A 25,187-nucleotide genomic window follows, 5' to 3' on the forward strand; every position below is an offset into this window, starting at 1 on the left:
ATTTCTCCGCCAATCAAAAAAATTCTCAAACTCAGTCAGTTATGTAACCAGTATCGTAAAAAAAATGTTTCAGGCTAAAACTAAAAGATTTACTGAAATACAGGATCCGTCTTGTCCCATCATGGGAATCGGCAGGACACAACAGGATTCAAGAGAGATCAAATTTTCTATAAATGTTTCTTCATTAAAAAAAAAAAATTGTACAACTATTTTTCATACACAAAAAACATTCTTAGTAGAAGTCTAGTAAGATTATCATTCAATTGTAAATAATGGGAGGAAGACATTTTATCTTGTTACTCATATTTAAATCATTTTAGTAATCAGGACTAAATACTATTACTCAATATAAATAATAATTTTATAATCCCCAAGAAATCTAGAACTTGTGTCAAAGTATAATTTCCCATTAATTAACAGTACATGCAAACGAAAAATAAATTTTAAGGAGAGCATGGTCAGAGATGCGATGAGTAGAAATGTAGCCGATCTTTCAGCTTAAATTTTAGGCATTTCTCAAGGCCTAAAAAATAAAATGAGATAACAACCATAATAAATAATCTGTATAACAAGAAAATTAAAAAAGAGTACAAATAATAATGTAAATAATAATAAATATAGGAATAGTAAGAATTTTCACTGAAAATAAGTATTAAACAAAATGGGAAAAAAGAAGATATATATGTAAAATCAAATAGTGCTTTATGTAAACATTGAAAAAATTAAATTAACATAATGAAATATTTTTGTTTTCCTAATGTTAATTTTATTATTTACTTAAAGTACTAATTGATTTTTCATATATGTTATTCTTTCATTTTTTTGTATATTTTTTTTTTCTTCCAATAATAAAATTTTTAATGCTCATCTTTTGTACAAACTGTGACTATAGTAATAAGTAAAATTTTAATCTTTTTAATTTTCTTGTTATATATATATTTTTTTATTATGGTTGTTATCTCGTTTCTTTTTTTGGCCCTGAGAAATGTCTAAAATTTAGACTGAAGCATTGGCTGCATTTCTACTGATCGCACCTCTGACCATCTTTTCCTCACATATTCATTTTTTGTTTGCATGAACAGCTAATCAGTATGAAATTATTCTTTGAAACAAGTTCTAGGTTTCTTGGAGAATATAAAATTATTATTTATGTTGAATAGTGGTATTTAGTTCTGATAACTAAAATGATTTAAATATAAGTAAAAAGATAAAATGACTTCCTCCCATTAGATTCTGTCTTACAATTTAATAATTTTGCAAAATTTCTTATCAGAATGCTTTTTGTGTATGAAATTACTTGTACAATTATATTCAGGTGATAGGTGAAGAAACGAAAAAAAAAATTTTGAATGAAGAAACAATTATACAAAATTAGATTTGTTTCAAAAATATAATTAGCCGAATAATATACACAAGAAAAAAAATTGTTAAGGAGAAGCAAATGTGAAGAGTATTAAATATGACAATATATTTCTAATCACCAAAGGAAACCTCATTATTAGTTCAGAAAACTGAGGTATTTTTGGAAAGAAAATGCTTCATAAAAAAAGGGGAGAAAAACAGGCATCAATATTATTTTAAGGTTATTTTTTCAATGCGATATATTTTTTATGACAATTGTTTAATACATTTTGTTAAATTGTAATTTGGTTAATAAATAAAATAAAATTACATTAATTTATAAGCATATTATTTTTTTGGTATGTTGTACTTAGTATCGACACCCCTAAAAATTACCAGTTAATTATTATTATTAAATTAATAGGAGGTAGTACAAGAAAACATTTTTTGTTTTTTGACCTTAGTTATATTAATATAAAAAAATTCTATATTATTTTTCTAACTTATTAAAAAAAGGGAAATAAGATGCTAGTGGTAAAGATTTATTTTCTTTTTTTAACCATCTTTTATTTTATATGATTAGTTGACCATTTGTAAAATTTAGGAGATGATTTATGCCCCAATATTAATGTAATATATTTTTTTCTCCACTCATAAAATGTAAAACATTTACTAGATATTTTATTTCTAACCTTACTTCCTGCCATCACCATTATGTAAGACCAGAACATCGTCTTAGTAAAGATTTTAAAAATTAAAATTTGATACTAAAAATATCTTTACATAGACTATTAATTTTCTAAAAATGAACTCTTTAAAAATATTACTTAATTTTCTTGAATGACTGCAAAGAAATATCAAACCAATATGAATCTTTGTTTTTAAATGCTATGTTTAGCTAGAAGGATTTTTTTTATCTAATTGCCCCTCCTCCAAAAAAAATTGAAAGTTTAGGCTAAAAGATAAACATTGAATTTCATACTGAATTGCTTGAATGACAAGCAGAAGGGGGAAGACTCAGTAGAGTATATATAATACATTTCATGTATAGTGTACTAATTTTATCTTAATGAGAGGTACGAAAAAATTGAATTGCTTTTTTGTTATTTCTTAGAAAAATCTAAGATTTTTAAGTCTTTTAAAATTTAGATAAATTACAAATGAATGATGAATGATGAATTTATTATCTTATATTAGTGAAGCAACTGTATAAGAGACATGTTGAATTGTATTTTAACTATAAAGTAATTAACAACTTTTTTTATACAACAATTTTTTTGGGCCCGGAGAGGGCACTCATGATGTAATTGCTCATTAGCACCCAATCTGTGAGGCTGACACTGCTAATGGCCAATAATTAAATAGTAATAACAGTGTTTCTTTTATTTTCCAGCTACCCTTCTGGGCATGCCCTGTATGACAGCTGAACAATGTTGGCAAAAGGTTGCCAACAGTTCCTGTACATCTGGTGTTTGCAGATGCAACAAAGGATTTCTACAATTTAGAAGGCATACCTGCTTACTTCGTAAGTAATCCAACTATTGATTAGTTTTACGGTAAATGTTTTAGATTTTTTAAGAGAAAGAAAATAATTATGACCTAACTATATTATTATATTAACATGCTAAAGTACTAAACTAAATTAAATTGAATGAATATATTTAAGCAAGCACTTAACTAACACTGGCTAATTAATGGTGTTAATAATTAACACTGGTCAAGCTACTAACATAAATCTAGAAGGAATGAATCTTTCCATATGTGATGATTGAGAAATGCTAAATACTTCAAAACATATTTATAAGACAGCATAGACAATAACTACTATTATATTTCTGTATATCACAATAAGATTACAATGAAAATCTCATCAAATTTGTAAAAATAAACTGTTTTAACCAAAATCAACACAAAATTGTTTTATAAGACTAAAACCAGAATGGTATCAAGTAGCTATTCTGTTCAGTATTAGATCAGCTATTCTTTAACAATAATATTTAACATATAATTGAAAATTATTTTACATTAAATTAATTTCCCTTCTAGGCTGCAGGGGGCACTAATTCTCATTTAGAACTAATAGAAACCAAAAGAAAAATCTTTCATATTAGTATTTTTCTATAATAAATTAAGTCTAACGAATCAAGACTGTTTTTTATGGAGGTAATATTTTCATAGATATGAACAAATCATATTTTGTCTGTACATTGATTACATATTTAGTTGAAAAAATTGATTGCCTGATTTAGGTTTTTATCACAAAAAAGAAACACAATTTAATAAATTGATTACAAACTTATTGATTCAGTACATTTGAAATTGTATAACATTCTAACAGATACTGAACCATTCTTCTAGTTGCTAATAGTTTATAGTTGAATACTGAATATTTATGGAATTGCAATTTTTTTTTTTTTTTTTTGGAAATCAGTTACATTTAAAGTGTGAAGAATTTGAATCAATTTTTGATAATGACCAAGTGAAAATATCAAATAAATGAAGTTGCATTATTTTTTCAGATTTTTATTTTGCACGTGAAAACCTTCACAAAACTATAAGAAAAATATGTTTATTTATCAATAATATATTTATTTAACATATCCCCACTTATGATATTTTTGCTTAATATAGTACCGTTTGAAGATAAATATTATGATAGAATTATAAAAGAAAATACTAATCTATCTAGCGAGTTACTATACATTAAATTCAAAATATAATTAAAAAGTCGTATAGCAGTAAAAATAAATGGACTTATAATATAACATATAAATATTTAGTTACAAAAGACATGATATAAATTTAAAAAAAAAAACAGATATAAATTATAGCTACTCCAGAAATGAGATATATATGGGCAATAAAGGAAATTTTTCTCCATCTACTGAACCTAGCTTGGAAACAAAAAAGCTACCAAAGGGCTGGGAGGTTGCAGTCACAGTACCTATATTTAAGAAGAGAATCAGAAAACCTGTAAAAAGCCAAAAGAAAAGAAGCACATGTATTAGGGCCATGAACTGTCTCTATCTAAGCAATCATGTCTTGCAAACATAAAAATGTATGCATATCGGGAGGCAACGTCATAGGATATTGAGGGTGAAGATTGGAGCAGGGAAAAAGTTTTAAATACTCAAGTGCTCATCGAAAAAAAAATTGGATAAATTGATGAGGAGGTGAAAAAATAAATAAAAGCTGCAGGGAGGTTGTTCTAATCGATCCAGCAAGGTTTTAGCAACTGAAGACAGGTTACTAAAAAGACAAAATAGTTGTCACCATATTGGTTTTCCTTCCCATTTTCTTTCATTCTTCTGAATTCTGGATTCAAAGCACAGGAATCTGATTCAGTCACCAGAGTTGAAAGATCAACCTTGAAGTCAAACTGGCAGAAACCATGACAGAGGACCACAAGAGGTCCACCTAGTTGGTCAATGCACTCAACAACCTCCAACAGCATAAGAAGAAATTATCGTAAAATATGGTAATGAATTTAAATTAAAACATTTCAACCTAGTCAGATACAGAATTGAACGTTCAGAAACAGTGAACCAACCCAGTAGTGTGAGTGCTGATTAGATACTTCCAAACATAAAGTCTGCTTTTATTCTTAACTATAGGAAATGGTTATTGCCTATAGTGATTCAGTCTTCTCTTAAAACTTAATAAAGTTTTATTAAATAATAGCATTTACTTATTTTTTTAGCAATTACTTATATTTACTTACTTATTTATTAAATAATAATCCACTTATTTCAAGAAGAAAATATTTTTAAAAATCCATAATACAAGTTATAGACTACTATTATTATAGATTTTTAACATACACTATCTATAAACATAACTATTAATACTTAATGTACCTTTTCGTGAATCTTCGAATAGAATAAATAATATTTGTAAGCTTCAAAGTGAGATTTTTACAATATGGAACTTTATCTAATTATTAAAAAAATCAATTTTTCAGCAGCATACTAAACCATCAGGGCTGATGCAGAAGCTACTAAAGTGGGTATTAAGTTGACTAAAGGTGTCAGCTTTGTATAAATATTATATTCTCTTATATTTTGTATTAGTAATACACGTCTACATAATATATTTTAGTAATTTTTGTGTGACGTTTTGTGTGATTCTTTCATATCACAATCAAGAAATTCAAAATGGAAGAAAAAAGATAAAAATAAAACTCATTCTCCTCATATATTCTTATAAGCTTCATCAACAAATAGATAACTTGCAATTAGACAACATATCACAATGGCTATTGTTGATGAATGAGTCTTTAATTAATTTTATTTTATTCCCTACTATCATTATTTTATCCTTATCATTATTAATATGGATAGATTGCGAAAACTTATTGATTTTATTATACAGCCCGCTACAGTCATTCAAACTACCGCAGCCATACTTTTTACTTCTACAACTATCTAAGTAGAGAAACTGCTGTATTACCTATAACTCATTGATGATTTGTATAAGTTATCGTGTAGATTATAAAAATGCCATCTAGATTTAATTCTATCCCTTTCTTCACTCTCTATTCTTTACAACTTCCCTCCTCAGAAATTACATAAAAGTTTATAGTGATGCTTAGTTAGCGAATTTATTTTATAGGAAATATAAAATGGAATCCTGTTATTACATGTTATACATTTATATTTAGATATTATACAAATAACAACATATTCAAGACAAATATAACATAAATTAAATAGTTATGACTTGACTTGGTAACCAATAGTTTGAAAATGGGAATTAATCAGAATTGATCTGATTCTGGACATACAGAATTGAGCTCTGGGGCTCCACCAAACCATCAAATTACTCCTGTATCCAATCCTTATAATCCACATTCCTTCATAAAATCCTTGATGCTCCTTATTACGTCACAAATAAACTCATCCATAAAGACCTTAGCATCCCTCTTTCGTTGCAGATTTGACCCGAAATAAATAGATAGAATAGAAGGTGCGTAAGTAAACAATGTAAATGATATAATGAGAAGCATAGGTAAAATTAACTAAATAAAGAAATGATAAATGTCAAATGAGGTAAGTAGTAAAACTGATAATAATAGATATACTTCCTTTATAGGTCAGTAGTAAAACCAAAAATAATAGATATACATCCTTTCATTCTAAAATCTTTACCCACCCAAACCCATTAGTTCTCAATCTCTCATTCTCAAGAATCCCTGATAATCCTCTGAGGCATCTGGAAAGAAGCTGGCGACGGGATTTTCTAATTTAAAGCAATGATAGAAGTATCACCATTGGGTGGTTCCTTCCTAAGGTTATCAAGTGTTCTGAAACTTTCATCAAATTTACTTGTTGTATTTCTTTTGGACAGTTGTAAATTTCAATAAAAAAAAAAAAAGAAAATATGGGAATTAAACATTTATAGTTCTGTTTTGATTTATTTTTATTACCTTTAAAACCTATTTCTTATTTTGTTTACTTTTCGTACAATAAATGTTGATGAGGAAAGTGAACATTTTGGAAGAAATTTATAGAATCTTAGAGAGGGTATTTTGGCTATCTAAAAAGATATGTTCAAAATATTTATTTTAGTAGTATTGTATTTATTCTGGACTTATGACAGTCTATCACTCATACTTAATTTTTAACAGTAACAGATTTAAAGTAATAGAATCTTTTCTTATCAAGTTTGAATAAAATATTGAACAATTAAAACATGGTGGAGTGGCTGCTATGATGGTTACATATTTATATTATACATTACATATTTTTTGGTAACAGATATTTTTTTTAGCTTTTTATGAATCATTTTTCACTGATGAACAGACTATTATTTAAGTTACTATGGTCTAAAAGAATTCAATGTAGTTTTTATTTTTAAATTTAAAGAATAATTTTTTAAACGTCATATATTTAGCCTTTGTACCTTTGAGATATTGTCTTTCCTTTGTCTTGCCGTAACAGTATATGAATTTCAATTCCAATCCAATCTTTTGAAAATAAAAATAAAAAAATACTTAGATCTTCTATTAAACTGATATATACATAAACTATTCCAATTTATTAAAATGTACTTACAGAAATAACCTTGACATACAAATACATTAAGTCATTGTGCAGTCTCTTTTATATTCTTTGCGACAGTCTCGAGGCAATTTTCATTTCAGAAGTCTCAGAGTGGTAAACTGAATTTAAATAAGTTTTTAATCTTAAAGCAATGAGAGAGATAAAACGATTAAAGTTCTATTTCTTTAGAAAGTATTTTCAGAGATTATAACATAAACACATACAGACTTTGTTTCACCTTTGTGTTTTGTATGTTCTGTATTCAATTTTGGTTCAATGGCTAACCTGCTCTGGAAACATAGCAGTGAGCTAGATTTACTTTTAAAAAAAATTATGAAGAAGATAGGGATGGGGAAGGCTGTGGACCTATTATTTCCCCTGAATTTAGTTAGAAATCAGTCAATATCATCAAGCAAGGCAATATTAATATTTTCTCTCTCTTTTTTTATTATATTATTTTTTATATTTTAATTTTTCCTTCTAATTATCTTTTATAATATTTTTTTATATAGTCTGTGTTATTTAAAGTTTATATATTTTTGAATTATTAATACTTTTAATCACCTATTTATTTTTGTATCTTAATTACTATTAATTAACATTATCTACTTACTCCAAGTTTCAAGTGTTATTTTAAATAAATCAGAGATTGAAGGTTAATGTCCATTGGCAAAGATTACCTCAGATGTGGATTGCCTTAAAATATTAATAATAATAACAAAACGATACACTACAGCAGTTTTTACAAAATTATATTCAAGATTTCTTAAATTTGTTTACATATATACATATCTTTTTTATTTGTCTATTCAGGTATTAGTTTTAGGTCAGTAATTCAAGTTTATTTGTGTTTTAAAAACATTTCTTTAAGAATATAAACTAAAGGAAGTCAATTTTATTTTATTTTTTTCTACACTACTGGTTTTTCCAACATGCCAGAGTGATCACATTGCTCACATAGGGAATCTGAACATAAATTCAATAAAAAAATAAATAAATGGGTTAATAAACATCAGAAATTTGATAGTGAACTTTTAAAATAGACAAAGTCATCCTGGATGAGCGGTAATTGTATATACTATTGTTTAAAATTAGCAATATAAATTTAAACATGAAGTCATTATTTATGTCCATCTGAACAAACCACAGAAGACTAGAATCAATTAATGGGAAATGTTTAGTTTTGTCCAGGTACTTAAATAAATATACAATTAGCAAATATATATTAAAAAACAATTCGTATTTTTTAAGCTGTTATTGAATTTATTATGACACAATAAGGACAACTTAACGAAGAGTTATTTGATTTAATGGTTGATGCCAAAAACTGTTAGTAGCAGGCCTTCGCGTGTCCAGATCCACATATTCGATCAATCGATGATACGATCGCAGATGGAACCTGTTACCAGTTATACTGTTATCGCAGTTGTCAGCTAGTCCTTCCCACGATCGCATTTATGAGGACTCATTGAATACCCCTGACGGATAACATCTTAACATGCGAACGATAAATAAATGATGTACTTCCGAACATATTCCTGTCTTATTATCGTTGATTTGCGAGCCTAATCATATTTTTTGACAACTGTATTTCTAGTTATTATTTTTAACTGAAAACAAGTGCAGAAATGAGGTTTCTTCGGAGCAGAAGAAGATAGGAGCTAACAGAATAAAACAGCTAGCAAATGATAGGAAGAGATGCATGGATCATTGATTTAAACGTTATTTTTGGAGTTGATCTGGCCAGATTTTTAAAATGAAAGAGAATAGAGAAGCATGATAATTAAATCAAAATCGACTGTATCGAAGAGGATGTGTATAATTAGTTCTGGCACCTGTTTAAGAAGTGAGGTACTCCACATTTGAAGGCATGTTCAATACTTTAAGGTAGTAAGCTGGATAGGAAGGAGGTGAATTGACACAAATATTGGCTGGTTGTAAAGGTATTCGTTGAGGATGGAAACTTCACTCCGTAAGGTGTTCGCTAGCGATCGTGAAGAGGGTAGCAGATATTCACTGCAGGTCATTGCAGGGACCGATATTCCCTCTGTAATGTATTCACTTTCAGTCAAAGCTTAGTGAGTTCTATAGGCATTCGCCGTAAGTTCTGACGTTAGCTTTTAGTGGATCAGAAGATTCTATGGTAATCGTTATTTATTCAAATAATAAATTTAGGAATATTACAATATATGACCTGGTAATTACATTTGTACAATTAGAGTATTTACAAGAAATATTACATATATTAGAATAAGACAATCGAATCATTCTTTAGAAACCTGTAGTGAAAAAATACTTCTTTAGTAAAATCGATATGAGCAATGAACTGGGATAGGTTAGAAATGAGTGTAGCAGACATCAACGTAGAATATGGTATTTTCTGTTTGGACAAACGATTATATGGGAGTTTATCTTTTCTTCCATCATATCGTATCGAAAGTACTTTAATTGTATCAATTTTATTTTTATTTCGTCCCGGGACCACACCAAAAATCAGGGATGTCTGACTAATAAAATCTTGTCAAAAGTCTAGCTAAAAAAGAATTGAAATTTGTAGGAAATCCCGCTCAGTTTCCCTTAGTTGGGGTAACAAGAATATTAACCTCATAAACACAGAAAAGTATAATGAATTTAAAATGAAATCATTCGTTTAATTAAATACCCACTTATTAATAAATAACTTGCGGTCGTGATATATGTTCCTTAATCATTATTTAATCGCAAGGAGATTAAATTTCTAGAGTAATATACAAAAACATCTGTCAACTAACATTAACTATGCTGCTTGTATTATTTGAATTTTTCGTCTCTAAGTAATATATGACTTGAGCTCTAATGGAACTAATGATTGAACTGACTTCAGATAAATTTCGATGAGAACCTTACTTCGAAGTTCACAACTAGGAGAATAAATGGTTTTAGGGAGTGGAGGCTCATAGACAACTGACAGAACTCTCTAATATTAGTTTTTTGTTTTAATTTTTATAGTATTTGCTTCAACGATTTCATTAAAAGGTTTAATTCTGTTGCAGCCGCGAGAGTCGGAGAGGTGTGCTACAGTAACAACCACTGCAAGATGTGGGACCCAGAGTCCCAGTGCGACTTCCTTATTCCGAAATTGTTCGGGAGGTGTTCTTGCAGGGGAAGGGCGAAGGGCGACCGCTGCCTTCCCCATCCTCACCAGAACCTCACTCCCCTCAGGGCCAAACCCAAACCTCAGATAGGTAACACATTTTTTTTATTACACTTTTTACTTTTTTGTTTTGCTGGTAAAAAGAAAAATATTGAACTCGTAGTAATTACAAATGAATTATATTTAGAATTCATACATATAACTATAACATATAGGTCTTGTTTGGAGGAGAGGCGAAGAAGAAGGAGGACCTGTGTCCTTAGGTCTTCCATGTACGTCAGATCGGCAGTGCGCACGCGCCGATCCCAACTCTAGGTGTAGAGGAGGCCTTTGCGACTGCGCAATCACCAACTCAAGCTGCGGTGCGGCGATTACAGGGTGCCATAAGGGAACGTTTCAGGTAATCTTTTAATTTGAGCAATTAATTCATTGCTTTCAACAAGTTTCGATGACCAGCTAATCTGACAAGCTATTTATCAACAAACCTGAAAGTTAGAATTACAAAACGTTTTTCTTTCCTACTGTTCTCTACGGGTGTGAAACATGCATGCATTTACTTATTTGGTATTTCAATATTCTAGTGGAAAACATTATGACTCAAAGTAATAGTTGTCTATCAATCTTTTTTAGATGGCCGATTTATGTTCCAACACCCTCTAATTTCTCTCTAATTGGAATCGTAGAGCCATAGTGGTGGAATAGATAATGATAGAGAGAACTAGGGCAGTTGACCTACAAGACAAATGCCAGGATGGCACAATTGATAGGAGAGGCGTTGCCATACTGAGCAAACAGGCCAGTGGATCGATAACAATCTACATCCTAATGCCATCTTAAATCTCCCCCTGGCAAATGCAGGCTTAGTCAAATACGGTTCCCGAAGGCATCAAATATTCATTACTGGTCGCTCCCTGAGTAATCAAGCCCGAAAGGAAACAAGTAGTTTGTCTCAGTTTGATAAATTTGATGGCAGCTATTGATTGTTTATTTTGCCACAACCTACTTGACTCTTCACCCAGAACTCTGGTCGATATCAATTCCAAATATGGATTCCACATAATTCATTGATATTTACATAAGCAACTAATCAACAATAATTAATAATATTATATACTAAATAATTCAAAAACACTATCAAAATTATTGTCTCAAAACATTTATTTCATTTACACGTCCAACGTTTCGGCCAATTCGGCCATCTTCAGGGACAATCTACTTAATTTACTATAAGACATATCATTTAACCATTTTAAAAAACTCCATACAGGCTATTCTGCCCAGGTCAAAACATTTATATCTAATATGTAAAAAATACATTAAAAATCACAGTCAAACTATTTCTCTTTTACCACTATTTATACACTTTTATTACAACCTCAAGTGAGGTTTGACCTGGCAGAATAGCCTGTATGGAGTTTTTTAAAATGGTTAAATGATATGTCTCATAGTAAATTAAGTAGATTGTCCCTGAAGATGGCCGAATTGGCCGAAACGTTGGACGTGTAAATGAAATAAATGTTTTGAGACAATAATTTGGATAGTGTTTTTGAATTATTTAGTAAAAAATTGCCAGTCTCAAGAAAGAATTTTAAGATTATAAATAAATAATATTATAGTTTGTTTATATAGAAGTCCTTTTGTATTCCAACTATAACAGATAAAGCGGATTACTTACAAGTGACAATCCTATTCTTGTCAGAGTGAAAAGGTCAAGGTTTAATAAATTGTTAAAAGCTATGTGCGGTTTTGTTTTGGAATTTCAACTAATAGATAAAGACAAAAAAGTGATTTAACTGCTTAAAATTAACTATTTTTAAAAATATTTCTTTTGCGCTCAAGTATGGTATAGTTTTTAAATTATTTTAGATATAACATCCTATTTAATTAGATTTATTTTTCATATCTGTATATTTTCCATTTGGCGTTACAAGGCCAGAAGATTTTTTGAGATGCGATAAAATTGACAGACATTTTATTACTCATAGGAGCATTGATGTTTGAAAGGAGTCAGTCAACAAACCTCACTTTGCTACTCATGTTCAGTACATTGCACCCAAGTAGTAAATTTTGGTAGTGCATAGTGAAAACTTTATTCTGAATGGAATATGGTCTGGGTGCGATGAAAAAAAAACTCAAATAGTAAATAATTATACTATTTTTATTGAACCAACGTTTTGCCCCACGTTGCAGGGCTTCGTCAGGGCTAAAAAAGATACAGACACTATAGTTACAAAAAAGAAAAAACATAAGTGGAAAATAACAGGGGTATAAAATGAAAAGCAAGATATAATAAGAAAAATTAAAGGTTGTAAATAGTAACAGATAGACAAGAGAAGAAAGTACAAATAAAGAGATGAAAAAAGAAAAAAAAAAATACAAATCAAATGATCAGATAGAATGCATACCTATTTTGACAGCAGTCAAAGACAGAGTGACGGTTTGTATTGGGTGGAGTGGGGATGGCAGTTATGCCACAATAACGAAAATAATTTTAAAGTAAACATAGTAAAAAAGTATTTAAATTAGGTGAACAATAAATGGTAACATACATAATAGAGGGGGAGAAGAGATATTAATAAAATAAAAAAAAAAACTCAGATAGAAAAACAAAGGAAAAATAAAGTATAAAATAACTTTATTTTGTTAACCAAAACTTTATTTTGTTTGAATAAATTTACTATCGCTCTGACCTCTCCTTTGAAAATATTTGCAAGATTAATACTAACATAATAATATATTTTTAATTATAATACTAATATAATTTTATGATATTGATACTAATAATATAATTTTATTCTAAAAATTAGTTCGTGTTTTTAGGATGTAATTAACTTTGAAAATAAGAGTTTATTTTTATCTACATATCACTAGTAACAAGACTAAATGAAACAAAATTAACTATTTTTGGTATATTATTACTATTGCACTTTATAGATTTTATATCCGTTTCGTAATCCACAGGACGACATTGGAAACCTTAAGCGGCCTCCTTTGTATGAAACGAGCAGAAATTCTGTTGTTTCCTAGGTATAACCCCAACAATGTGAGGGGGGCGGGTGAATTTAAGTCCAAATTTCTTAAATTTCATCCCGGTTTTAATGTTTCTAATATCTTTCTGTTCTCCTTTTTGTACATATAACCTTGTACAAAATTCTGTCTAATATTTTCTCTTCCCTTATTCTTACATCTTTATGGAGTCTATTACGTTAGAGTAATGATACTACCAACACTATGTTGTTTGCTAATAACTCTGATGTTTTATTTTCTGTTTGCTTCACTTTTATAATAGTTTTAAGCCTAAAATCATGAATTCCCAACCATTATGCCTCTCTTATTCCCAAACGTAAACTGACCTGTATTTGGTTACTTCTTATCATCACCTAACAAGCCTACATTCTAGGAGTACTCTGAATATCTTTTATAATGACTTCCATGGGAGAAGGCGTATTTAGTGGCCATATCTGATTATCATTATAACCAATCAATTTACACATCATGTAAATGTGAAATAGAAATTTTTAGTATATATAAATGCTACCAAACACTAGTAATTTGCTTTATTTGAAATCAGTAATTATAACCGTGGTAACTACATACGTTATTAAAAAAATAATTAGTAAGTCTCTGAAAATCACAGATCCGGAAATATTCGTCATTATTTTCGAGGCACTCCTCCCAATACAAACTGTCACTTTGTCTTTGACTGCCGTCAAAACAGATATGAATTATGTCTCATCAGTTGATTTTTATTTTTTTATTTTTTCATCTCTTTATTTGTACTTTCTTTAATATTTCTTCTCATATCTATATGTAACTAGTACCCTTTTCATTTACTATTTACAACCTTTAATTTTTCTTATTATATCTTACTTTTCATTTTATACCCCTGTTATTTTAAACTTATGTTTTTTTCTTTTTTTCCTTTTTGTAACTATAGTGTTTGTATCTTTTTTAGCCCTGACGAAGCCCTGCAACGTGGGGCGAAACGTTGGCTCAATAAAATAGTATATTTATCTACTATTTGAGTTTTCTTTGACCGGACCATATTCCATTCATCTATACACACGGTCAATCAATAATCTTCCAGTAGAGTTAGTAATGTTGGAGCAATCACCATCGAACAAATTCCTGGCAATAAATCAGGTTCAATAGCGTACATTAGTATTTCCTATGTGGGGACATTCATATAAGCTTGGGAAAATCATTAAATAAAGTCTTTAATGATGTGTTTATAGTTTTATAGTGTTTAGTTGTAGATTAAATGTGAGGAGAAGATGAGGGATTAATAATGAGCACAAACAAGAGACACTTATCTGATTTGTGCCGACGTTTCAGCCGAAGTTTTCACGACAAACGAAATTACAACGATAATGTACTTTTAATAAAAAAAAAACAACATAAAGAACAGTATAACAAGAAATTAAAAGTAACAAATGATACAATAAGAAATTAATAATGTGGTGCATAAAAAAAATATTTCCCAAATATTTGTTTTATTATTTCTTTGATATAAAATACAACTAATACTCAAAGTATAGTACATTGTTATCTACCATTATTAGCCCATTGCTCGATCCCACGCTGATACTATACTTTGGGATATATTAATCACTGATATAATAAATTTAATCTTTGGATTAAGGAGATTTAAGTTTAAATACCTTAGTTATTCAGGTTTAAGAAGCTTGAGGTTGAAAAGACTTGGAGCCACTTTATTGCCACTTGAATGGTAAGAGACTTGAATTAATTAAGAGAGGTTAGGAGCCTGTAAATCGGACTGTTTAAAGATTTAATCCAGGGAATAGTCGAATTCAGGGTCTCAAATGGTATTCGTGCCAGGCACCAAGCCATTCTCTAAGAGCCAATTTGGTCAAATGGATTGTTCTTTTTCTTTTTTATTGTCTAAAATAACCAAGTCCTTCGTTGTTTGTTAAGTTTCCTTAGCTAATAAGGAAATTTCTTATATTAATTTGATGAGTAAGAGCACGAAATATTTTTAAAAGAGTATAAGTGTTAAGTAATATTTATGTTTTATTAATTTTATTGTAAATAATTATATTAAATTATATTTAAAACAAAATATATTTTTAAAAAGGAAGATGGTCCTGGTGCGGTCAAAGAAAAATTCAAATAGTCGTAAAACTATTTATTATGAGTCAAATTTTGGTCCCATGTAGCCAAAAAAAGATACAAACATTTAAATGGGATAAATGTAAATGAACAAAGTAAATAAAAAAATAAAAAGATGTACAGTGAAACGTAAAAGTAAATAAGAATAATAAAAGGTCTTAGACTATAGAAATAACATGTAAAAAAATAAATATAAAATATAGTACAAACTAAAACATGGAAAAAGGGGAATAAGTGTAAAATCAAGAATAAAGGAAGATAATGAACAAGAAAGGAAAAATATGTTTCAGATTAGAAGTCAGTGCCAAAGTGAACGGTTGATATGAAGTTAGGAAGAAGTAGGGGGATTGACGGTTAAAACTACATTACATTTAAAAATAATTTTAACGTAAACAGTATTAGAAAATTAAAGAAAATATTAAAAATAGCAAACATTAAAAACTTATTTTTATTTTTCCTATTGTAAACTTAATAGAAAACCGGGAACTATTTTTATTGTTAGAGTAAGCCAGAGAAACACGAGCATTAGCAAGTCGGGTGCACTTTGATTGTTTACGTCCGTCTTTGTTTGTGTCTCTCGTGTACTAATACGGAAGTCGGTAGTCTCGCATCAACAGTGCTAGAAGGACGTCCGTTATTTCTCGTATTTTTTTGCAAACCATTTCCACCATTGATATAACATGGTCTGGACTTCAGACTACGTCTGGCCACAGCGTCAGTGATCTCTTGCAGCATTGGAAAAAAAGTGCAAAAAGGATATTTACCTATAGTCTGTTTTTATCATGAAAAGAAGCTTGTAATTAGACATTCATTTTTTCCCTTTCTTTTTTTTCTGATCAGGACTTAAGTGTTTCTTGAGTTTTTTTTTGTTTCTCTATTTCTTTTTTTTTTTTTAATAAAGTATCAGAAAGTTTCCAATAAAAACTGTTTCATTTTTTACTGTATAACTTGTATTGAGAATTATATATTTTTTTCACAGTACCATTACAGGTTCTTTAGGTCATAGTTCAAATAGTTCATAAGTTAAAGTTCTTCTTATGTTAATTGTTTTATCTTAATAACTCCCCATAAGTAAGCAAGGAGAAGATGGCTGAGGATAGTAAATAAAATACAACTGAAAGAAGTGTATGGTTCATTATCAAATAATTTCCGTTTCACTCCTCAACAGAGAAGTTACGACAATGCCTCTCATAGGGTCCATGAGTTTTCTCGTTTTGTGATTTTATATGAGTCTTAAAATCAGTGGTACGAATTGTAGTAGTAATGAGACATACCATTTTCCTGTTTCAACATTTTGTTTTCAGTTTTTTAAAAACGAAATTAGACTCAGCTGTTGCAAGGCAGTAGTACCTTTTTTTTTGAATACTGGTTATGATATAACATAGTTTTGCAAAAGACGTTATAGAGCAATTTTGAGGTCGTGAGTGAGATTTGTATAATTTTATACTTAAAAATACTCGAGTGGGACCAGGACTCGATCTGACAACCTTTGGGTTGGTAGAGTGGTGGTGCGTTGCCACGCTACTACCGCTGCCCCCCGGCAATACACACTAGATTAAATAAGAGAAATCAGTAAGGTCCACGCAATTTTGAACTAAACATTGAAAAATGCAGTAGTACTCGATAAATTCAAATCAAAATACATTTAAAGGGATCTTAAATAAATAGCATTAAAACTTTCTTTTGTTGTAAATGGAATTGATATGATATTTCTTCAGGTTTGACACTAAAATTATTCCTACAACCTTAGTTCTATCTCTTTTAAGTCGTTCCTTCGTCTTGAACCTAATCGTCTAATGCAAAATCAATGAATCAGCTATTTCGCTATCTCTCACATCATTGTATTGACTTTGGTAGGAGCAACTTTGTTTATCGACATTGTGAGCGACTTTTTTATTTTTTTTTTCCAAGAGTAGACAGTGTAACAATTTATTTATTATTTATGTACCTCAATATAATGCATCGAGTTTGGTATGAATGTAATCATCAAAACCTTTTTGAAGTGTTGAGAAGAGAAGAATCATCGACTGCGAAAAATTAATATTAATACCAGAAGAGTGTAGTGTGTAATGTGTCATCGGTTTTCTTAGCCTTTACCTACATATTTACCTTACCCGCTGCAAGATTGTATTTTATTACAGGATATTATAATAGTATATTGCTTTTGTTATGCAGCTACATCCACATTATTTAAACTTCTAATGTGTACACCTATATTACAATCGACGTAATCTAGGTAGTGTAAAAAAGTTCCTAGGACTATTCTTTTTGCTATCCCTCACTGTCTTGGAGCGGTGTTGCCTCAGTAGTGTCTTTCCCTGGAACATTATTCCCTTATGTAGATGGTGGTAATTCTGGATAGCGTTCAGGGGTAAATCGAGGTGTATGGTGTGAGGTGTTATTATTTTTTTATCTGACCGTAAGCAGTCTTCTCTTTCTTACATCTTTTTCGAATAATATTCAGTTCACAAGCGTAAATGTTTCCAATCTTCTTCCTTTTCAGGTTCTTGGAAAATAAATGTATTGCTTTCTTGCAATTCTGAGTCCTCGGCGTCTGTTCAGGGTCAAAAGATGATACAGCAATCTCTTTTACAGTATCCTCTTCCCTTCTTCATATTTCTTCTTTAAAGGAGCAGTAGACCCGGTACGAGAAGCACTCTTTTCAATTCAAAGCAAGTCTTTTCATGTCAAAATGTTGGATGCAGAATCTGCAATAGAAAAATAACCCTCCTTTCTTTTCCCAAGTTTCTTGAAGGAAATAGTAACTTAACTTTTCACGATTTACACACGAAAATAATTTAAGGTGGCGCAAACAATTACCATGATTTGAGATGAAATCTATATTTAAAAAATGTAGATATCGACATGTCGTTTTCAGACTTGGGATCAAACAGATATATTTTTGAGGAGAAGATGGTTGGGGGTGCGGTCAATGAAACACAAATAAGTATGACTAACTTATTTTAATGTGCCGACGTTTCGGCTAGAGTTTCTAGCCTTCTTCAGGGCTAAAAACAAAACAAGATAACAACCACAGTAAGTATAGAAAAAGAAAAAAGAAAAAAGAAAGTATAAACAAAATAATTTTACACATACAATGAATAGTTTTACAAGATAGAATTAATAAAATAAAGTGATGAGAGAAGCGGGAAATAAAATATAGACATAGGTAATTGAAAAAGTGGGTACAATAACTTAATTAAGAAAATGAATTAAAATTAAAGTTATATAATGTAAAGAAGTATGAACATATTAGTTATTATTTTCCTGCCCGCGTTATAAGTTTTGTACACCTTACTTATAATTTGCCTTTTTATCATCTATTATTGTTACATATAATTTCTTCCTCTCAATTTTCATTTTCTTTCCATATTTAAATTTTAATTAATAATAACTAATATGTTCATACTTCTTTACATTATATAACTTTAAGTTTACTTCTCCTCATTTATCATCCACGGTCAACTATCTCTCATAATTATGATATATTTTTGAGAATGACCTATGCATCAAATGGGAGAGAACAAAAGAGAAATGACAATAAATATAATTGAAGGGCCGCCCATAGCTCAGTGGTTAAGACACAGTCTTACCAATTTGATGTCTATTGGCGGTGCCGGTTCGAATCCGGCCTGGGACATTGACTTTTTTCATTGAGTGGCGGTCCCACAAAATGAAGAACTTTGACCCCCAACCATGGTTAGGCAGTATAGGACTCCAATGAGAGTCTTGGCCCAAAAAAAAAAAATATATATATATAATTGAAATGTCGTACATGATTTGATATTGAGCGAAAAGAATTGAATTATAAAGGTATTGGTGGTTTAACATTAAGTTGCATAATGTTTCACCGGTTAGTGTACCTCTGTTAGTAGATTATTTTCGTCTAACAGAGTCTCGCTAAAATGAAACTACTATTGTGTATATTGTTTATTAATATTGTTTAATTTACTCCATCTTTTGAATATTGGCAGTGTCGGGGGAGCGGACAATGTATCAGCTGGTACCTGGTCTGCGACGGTCGCTCGGACTGCAGTGACGGCTCGGACGAGGAGTGCAGGTCGGGGCACTGCCCGCGGGCGGCCTTCAGGTGTGCAAGGAGCAGGCCCCACATGTGCATCTCCGCTGGCCTCCGGTGCAACGGCGTTCCTGACTGTCCCGCGGGGGAGGATGAGGTCAACTGCAGAGATGTCGCCAACAGGGGTATGCTATCTTTCTGAATTATCTTATACTCAAGTTTATTGATTGTTTTGATGTAGAGATTTGTCAACAAGGTAATTAGATATAATGTGTTATATTCAGGAAATTAATGAATATAAAATAGTTTAAAAGAATATATAATATAAAAATTAATAAGAAATAGACAGTTCCAATTTAAAATATTAATTAAAAACAAAAACCCGACTACGGAAATAACCCTATTTTATTCTATCATTTCTTGTAAGAAGTGGGATGTTATTGAATATCTCCTTAAACATATTCTGAATTGGAAACTTGGTAAAGCAGTCTGGTGCCTTAAATGTCGAAACAAAACTTCAGACTTGTGTAAACACATTAAGAATTAAGCTATGGCCCTTAATTCTTAAGGGGAAGGCACCCGACTACTATAAAAAGTTTCATTATTTGGTGATGAAATGTTCTTGTCAAGATGTGAAGTGCGCTGCATCCGTTCTACATTTATTTTATCTTATCTTTTTCTATACTGATGATAACAGAGCAGATTTAGATAATAAAATCTATGGAATAATTGATAATAATAATAATTAATAATGGAATAAATTGGAACTGGAGAAAATTAGATTGGTATTTGAAGGATCATATTGCTCATTTTTTTAAATTATAACTGGCAAGTCTAACATCTATATCAACTGAATAGCTTAAAATGAAGATTGGATTGCAGCAAATTACTCATTAACAGATACAAACAAATATCCAAGAGGTACCTCTTTAGGGCGCCAGAATTTAAAGTTTGGGCGCTCATAGGCTTCTTCATATTATCCGAAGACAAGGGGGAAGGACGATCAGCCTGGGGATTTTCCTCAAGCAAATAATGATAATTTTAAAATATGATGATTTATGATAATTTTAATTTCTTCGCATAATAACACCATTTACGAAACTAATTTGAGGAACAAATTGGTGTGTTAAGAACATTAAATTGTCTCACACAAGGTATTGGAAATAAATTTAATTAATCTCATCGATTGCTATCAACACCTAAATGCATTTATGCGTAATGCATTGTTGACACATTAATATAAAACAATGAAATTTCCTTCAAATATGAAATGTAGACAAGAAAAACATCAGCCCAAATAAGTGCGCCACACGCGTGTCGGTTTCACGCCCACGCGGGGTGCGTTTCACAAAATAGTTGAACAAGATTCGTCAAATCTCAAATCGCAGCTAATAATACTTTACTCTACAATAATTATATCAATATATTTTAAAAGTTAAAAAAACTTTAAAATGCCGAGATTCACATTGCCTAGGGGCCTCTACAAGACATAATCCCGCCTTAGTATTGCTGTTTATTTATTTGTAAATGACCTGGCTTCTAAACTTGCAATCCATGATTCTGGATATTTCACTCACCTGCTAATCTAGAGTGCTAACATGAAGGTATAAGAGATATGAGAAGAATATTGTTATTTTTCTAGTGTCATTAATTAAATGAAGTTAGATAAAGTTTTATTTTCAAAATTATTTTCCAATTTGTTATATTAAATTAATTGATTAGTTTGTTATACTAAATTAATTTCCACTTCGTTATATTTTGAAAAATTGCTTTAAAAATTAATTTTTATACGACTTTTTTATTTTAAAAATTAATTTTTTGAAGAGAAACACTCACACAAGCCTTGCCACAACACCTGGGTGTAGCTGGAATGGAGGAAAAATATTTTTTTAAAAATTAAAATATATATTGATTACTATTTGACATTTTCATATCTGTATTAGAAGTAAAAAAATTAATTTTTAATAATAACTGAAATTAAACCTGTTGCATATCTCAAGTGTTTCTCAAACCTAATTACGCCAATGAATGCAGGAAGACTGGATAAGATTTTCTGTAGTGGAGACCTAAGTATGAGTACAAACCCAGGATCGCAATTTCCCCTTAATTTTTTTTTTAAATATGACAAATTATAAATTAATGTAGAATAACAGATTAATTAATCAATTAATATAATATAATAAATTGAAAATTAATTTTTAATATATAAATTAAAATAAAACTTTATCTAACTTCATTTAATTAATGACATTAAAAAAATGACACTATTCTTCCCATATCTGTAGCTTCATGCACTCTAGGAATGCAACAAAGTAAAATATCTATTAAACCATCAGAATCTTGCACTAATTGTATTATATGTATTAAAAATGTCTTATTTCTATAAGATATAGAAATAAGACAATAATATAGAAGGTACAAATATAGTACAAGTAATAGAGTACAAGATATAGAAATACAATAACATATGTATAGTTTATTGTTTCCTTAGAGAACAAAATAAGATTGTATCAAAACATGATCTAATTTTCATTTGTAAGCGTATGTACGATACGAAATAATAAATTTCAATACAGAATCTATATGTTAAGATTAATAAGTGATTAAAAAATTACGCTTGCGAATTAAAGTTTACCCAAACTAAGTTAACTTAATCGTTCAACGAGGTGGAAAAGTCTACTTTGAACCTATATTATCCATTAGTTCTAATCGATCACCGTATTTCTACTGGGGCCGGTAGTTTTATCACATCATCCACTAAAACATTAAATATTTCTTCAGTTTCTTTCACAAATTGTTTGCCATTTTCGATTCGTTTGTACAAAAAATGGTATTGATGCCTGGAAATATTTTTTCCCGATCTAACGCATTGATTATTCACTCTTATTATTCCACCAAAACATATCCTCCATCTTTAAATACCACCCTTTCAAAATTAATTTATTCTTTCTTATCAATTGTATTTGTGTCCATTTACACATTTGTACCTATGATAATTGATCAATGATACAGAACGTTGTTTAGATTCAATGTAAATGATAATAGGTTTTCTGATGATAATAGGACCTCTTCAATATTCAATATTTTGTTAAAAACTAAAAAAAAAGTATAATTTACTCTTCATCAAGTTTTTAAGTCATTGTTAAAATTATCAAAGCTTTAATCGGAAACTTTCAATTGACTCAACTTCGATATGGACATCAAACAATCGTATAATGTTTGTTTTGTAGATAATTAAAGTCTAATTCATGCGAGGTTTCATTCAGATGAGCTGTATAATTTTTGAGTTATTCGAAAAAATATTTTTTTTTAGATTTCATAAATTATTTATTATACCACTTATAGTCCGAATTTTTCGTAACTCAAGTTGTCTACAGGTGCTTGAACATTTACTATATAGAGATCATATCATGTGATATGGAACTAATATATTTCCTTATTCATTTAAAAATTCCTATGATTCAGAGGTTCTTTGCTTAAATATCAACCAATCCTTCGTGTGCACATAATTTGAGTATATTTTTCCATGCCTAATCCGATATGTGATAGAATCAAGTACATATCGAGTGTTATGCTCAGTTATTGTCTGACAATAGTGAGTCCAAAAGTAATATTGGATTACGTTTCTTTTTCAAAATCCGATACTCTATTTAACCAATAAATAAAACATAATATTTTTGCGAAAAACAATTCTAAAAACTAGTTTTACATTAGATTCATTTACAACTCATGTCAATTTTCAATCCTAATTTGTCTAGTAATTACTATTACAAACTATTTTTATCATTCTATTTTAGGATTTTCATTAACTTTGCATTGTGCAGTACTTAACGATGTAAGCAATCAGTCAGTGGATACTAACCTTACTTTATGAAGTTGCTAGTTAAGACTAGAAGTGGGTCGGACAATTAACACCGCTACGCTAACGCATACGAATTGAGTAGGATGTTTCGTTAAGTTAGTTGCGTCATTTATTAGCAAGCAATTAGACTTCTACACTAGGCGTTAATTACCAGCTTTCAAGAACGATATTCCAAGTTTTTCACAAATGGAAATACTTAAAACATCAAGAGTAATCAATTTGTGTATTTTCCATGGATAATTTGAATGGATTGATAAATCACTGAAATATCTGGTTGTGCCAATAAAAAATTAGGGTATAAACAATTTTTTTGATATTATTTATTATGAAACTTTACTAAAAACAGCGTTATTACTTTATTTTTTCAAGTATTGATATAATATATACCATATAATATGGTATTATATATTTGATTAGAAGAATATTTACAAAATTCAGCTTTTTACATACTAATTAACATATAATAATGCTAGACGTTTGAGGTGTTCTATTTCTGCTTTTAAAAAATTATTTTTTTTACAAAGATTAATTTTTAACAAATAAATAAAAAAAGGCTTAAGAATTGTATTTGTATTGTAAAAAAATTGAACGTTTTAAATAACAAAAAAACTTTTGTTTCAGTCCTTAGAAAACATGATGTGTAATACGTGCAGAGTTGGTTTGTGTTTTAAGCCATCCCATAATAGAAAGTGATATTGTATGATATAAATTAATGAAGAAATTTACTTACCTCCTTTTCAGGTTGTCCAAGAGGAACTTTCAGGTGTAGAGATGGTACCTGCGTCGGTGGCCACGAGTTCTGCAACGCTATCCTGACCTGCCCGGACGGAAGCGATGAACCGGAAGGAGCTTGCACCGGAACTGGCCACAGCCACTACTGCCCCTTCAGGTGCGGCAACGGTCGGTGTAGATCGACGGCAATACTGTGTTCCGGAAGGGATGGCTGCGGAGACGGATCTGATGAGAAGAAATGCAGAGTGTGCCGTTAGTAGCTTATAACTTTAACATATAATTAAGTCGTATATTTTGTAGGATTTTTAAATATATATCAAAATGTCCAAGATATTATTACAGTGCGCAACAAGCCATTTCATTTAACTAGAATGGAGAAAGGTAAAGGTAAATGGAATGGAGAAATGAATATTATGGAAATAAATAAAGAGAACTTTGGAGGTCTTACTTCCAAAATTACCAGTCTCCATATGTTCCGTTCAAGTATAGCAATCGTTTAGTAGCACGTGATAAAAACACTTAGGCATTAAGAGTCACACCATACATCCATTCATAGTTTTATTTCATAAGACCTCCGAATGAATAATGTGCAGTGTAGTCTATCCAAACTGATATTTAGATGCCATTGTATTTCTCGTTCGGTCAATCTTCTGAAAACTTGTTTCACACCTATTTGAACATTGATATGTATAATGCTCATCAAACAGAAAGCTCGAAGATTCAGATTCTGAATGGGGTTCAGCTTTGATGAATTTCAAGCCATAGAGAAAAGCAATGGAATTAAAAATAAATAAAATGTGATTCAAAGGTTACAATTTTGCTATAAAGCTCCTGTTCATATTGATCCCCTAGAACCTTAAAATCAGAACAAACAAGATTAAACAACGTGTACTTATTACGTATAAGACAGTGGCGTAGCGTAGAGGGGGA

At 30.0% G+C, this 25,187-nt stretch overlaps 1 protein-coding gene across 1 annotated transcript in view; it reads left to right on the forward strand.

Moving 5' to 3' along the window:
- LOC106692790 (sortilin-related receptor) overlaps positions 1 to 25,187 on the forward strand; it is a 105,672-nt gene that overhangs the window by 74,165 nt on the left and 6,320 nt on the right. The window contains exons 3-7 of the mRNA XM_067045815.1: positions 2,735 to 2,866; positions 10,415 to 10,606; positions 10,731 to 10,915; positions 19,620 to 19,848; positions 24,267 to 24,509. Of these exons, the coding sequence (XP_066901916.1) occupies positions 2,735 to 2,866; positions 10,415 to 10,606; positions 10,731 to 10,915; positions 19,620 to 19,848; positions 24,267 to 24,509 (981 nt within the window). The remainder of the gene's footprint in view (positions 1 to 2,734; positions 2,867 to 10,414; positions 10,607 to 10,730; positions 10,916 to 19,619; positions 19,849 to 24,266; positions 24,510 to 25,187) is intronic.

This window comes from Halyomorpha halys, unplaced genomic scaffold (assembly GCF_000696795.3).
Source record: "Halyomorpha halys isolate HHAL.00 unplaced genomic scaffold, Hhal_1.1 Scaffold71.1, whole genome shotgun sequence".
NCBI lineage: Eukaryota > Metazoa > Arthropoda > Insecta > Hemiptera > Pentatomidae > Halyomorpha > Halyomorpha halys.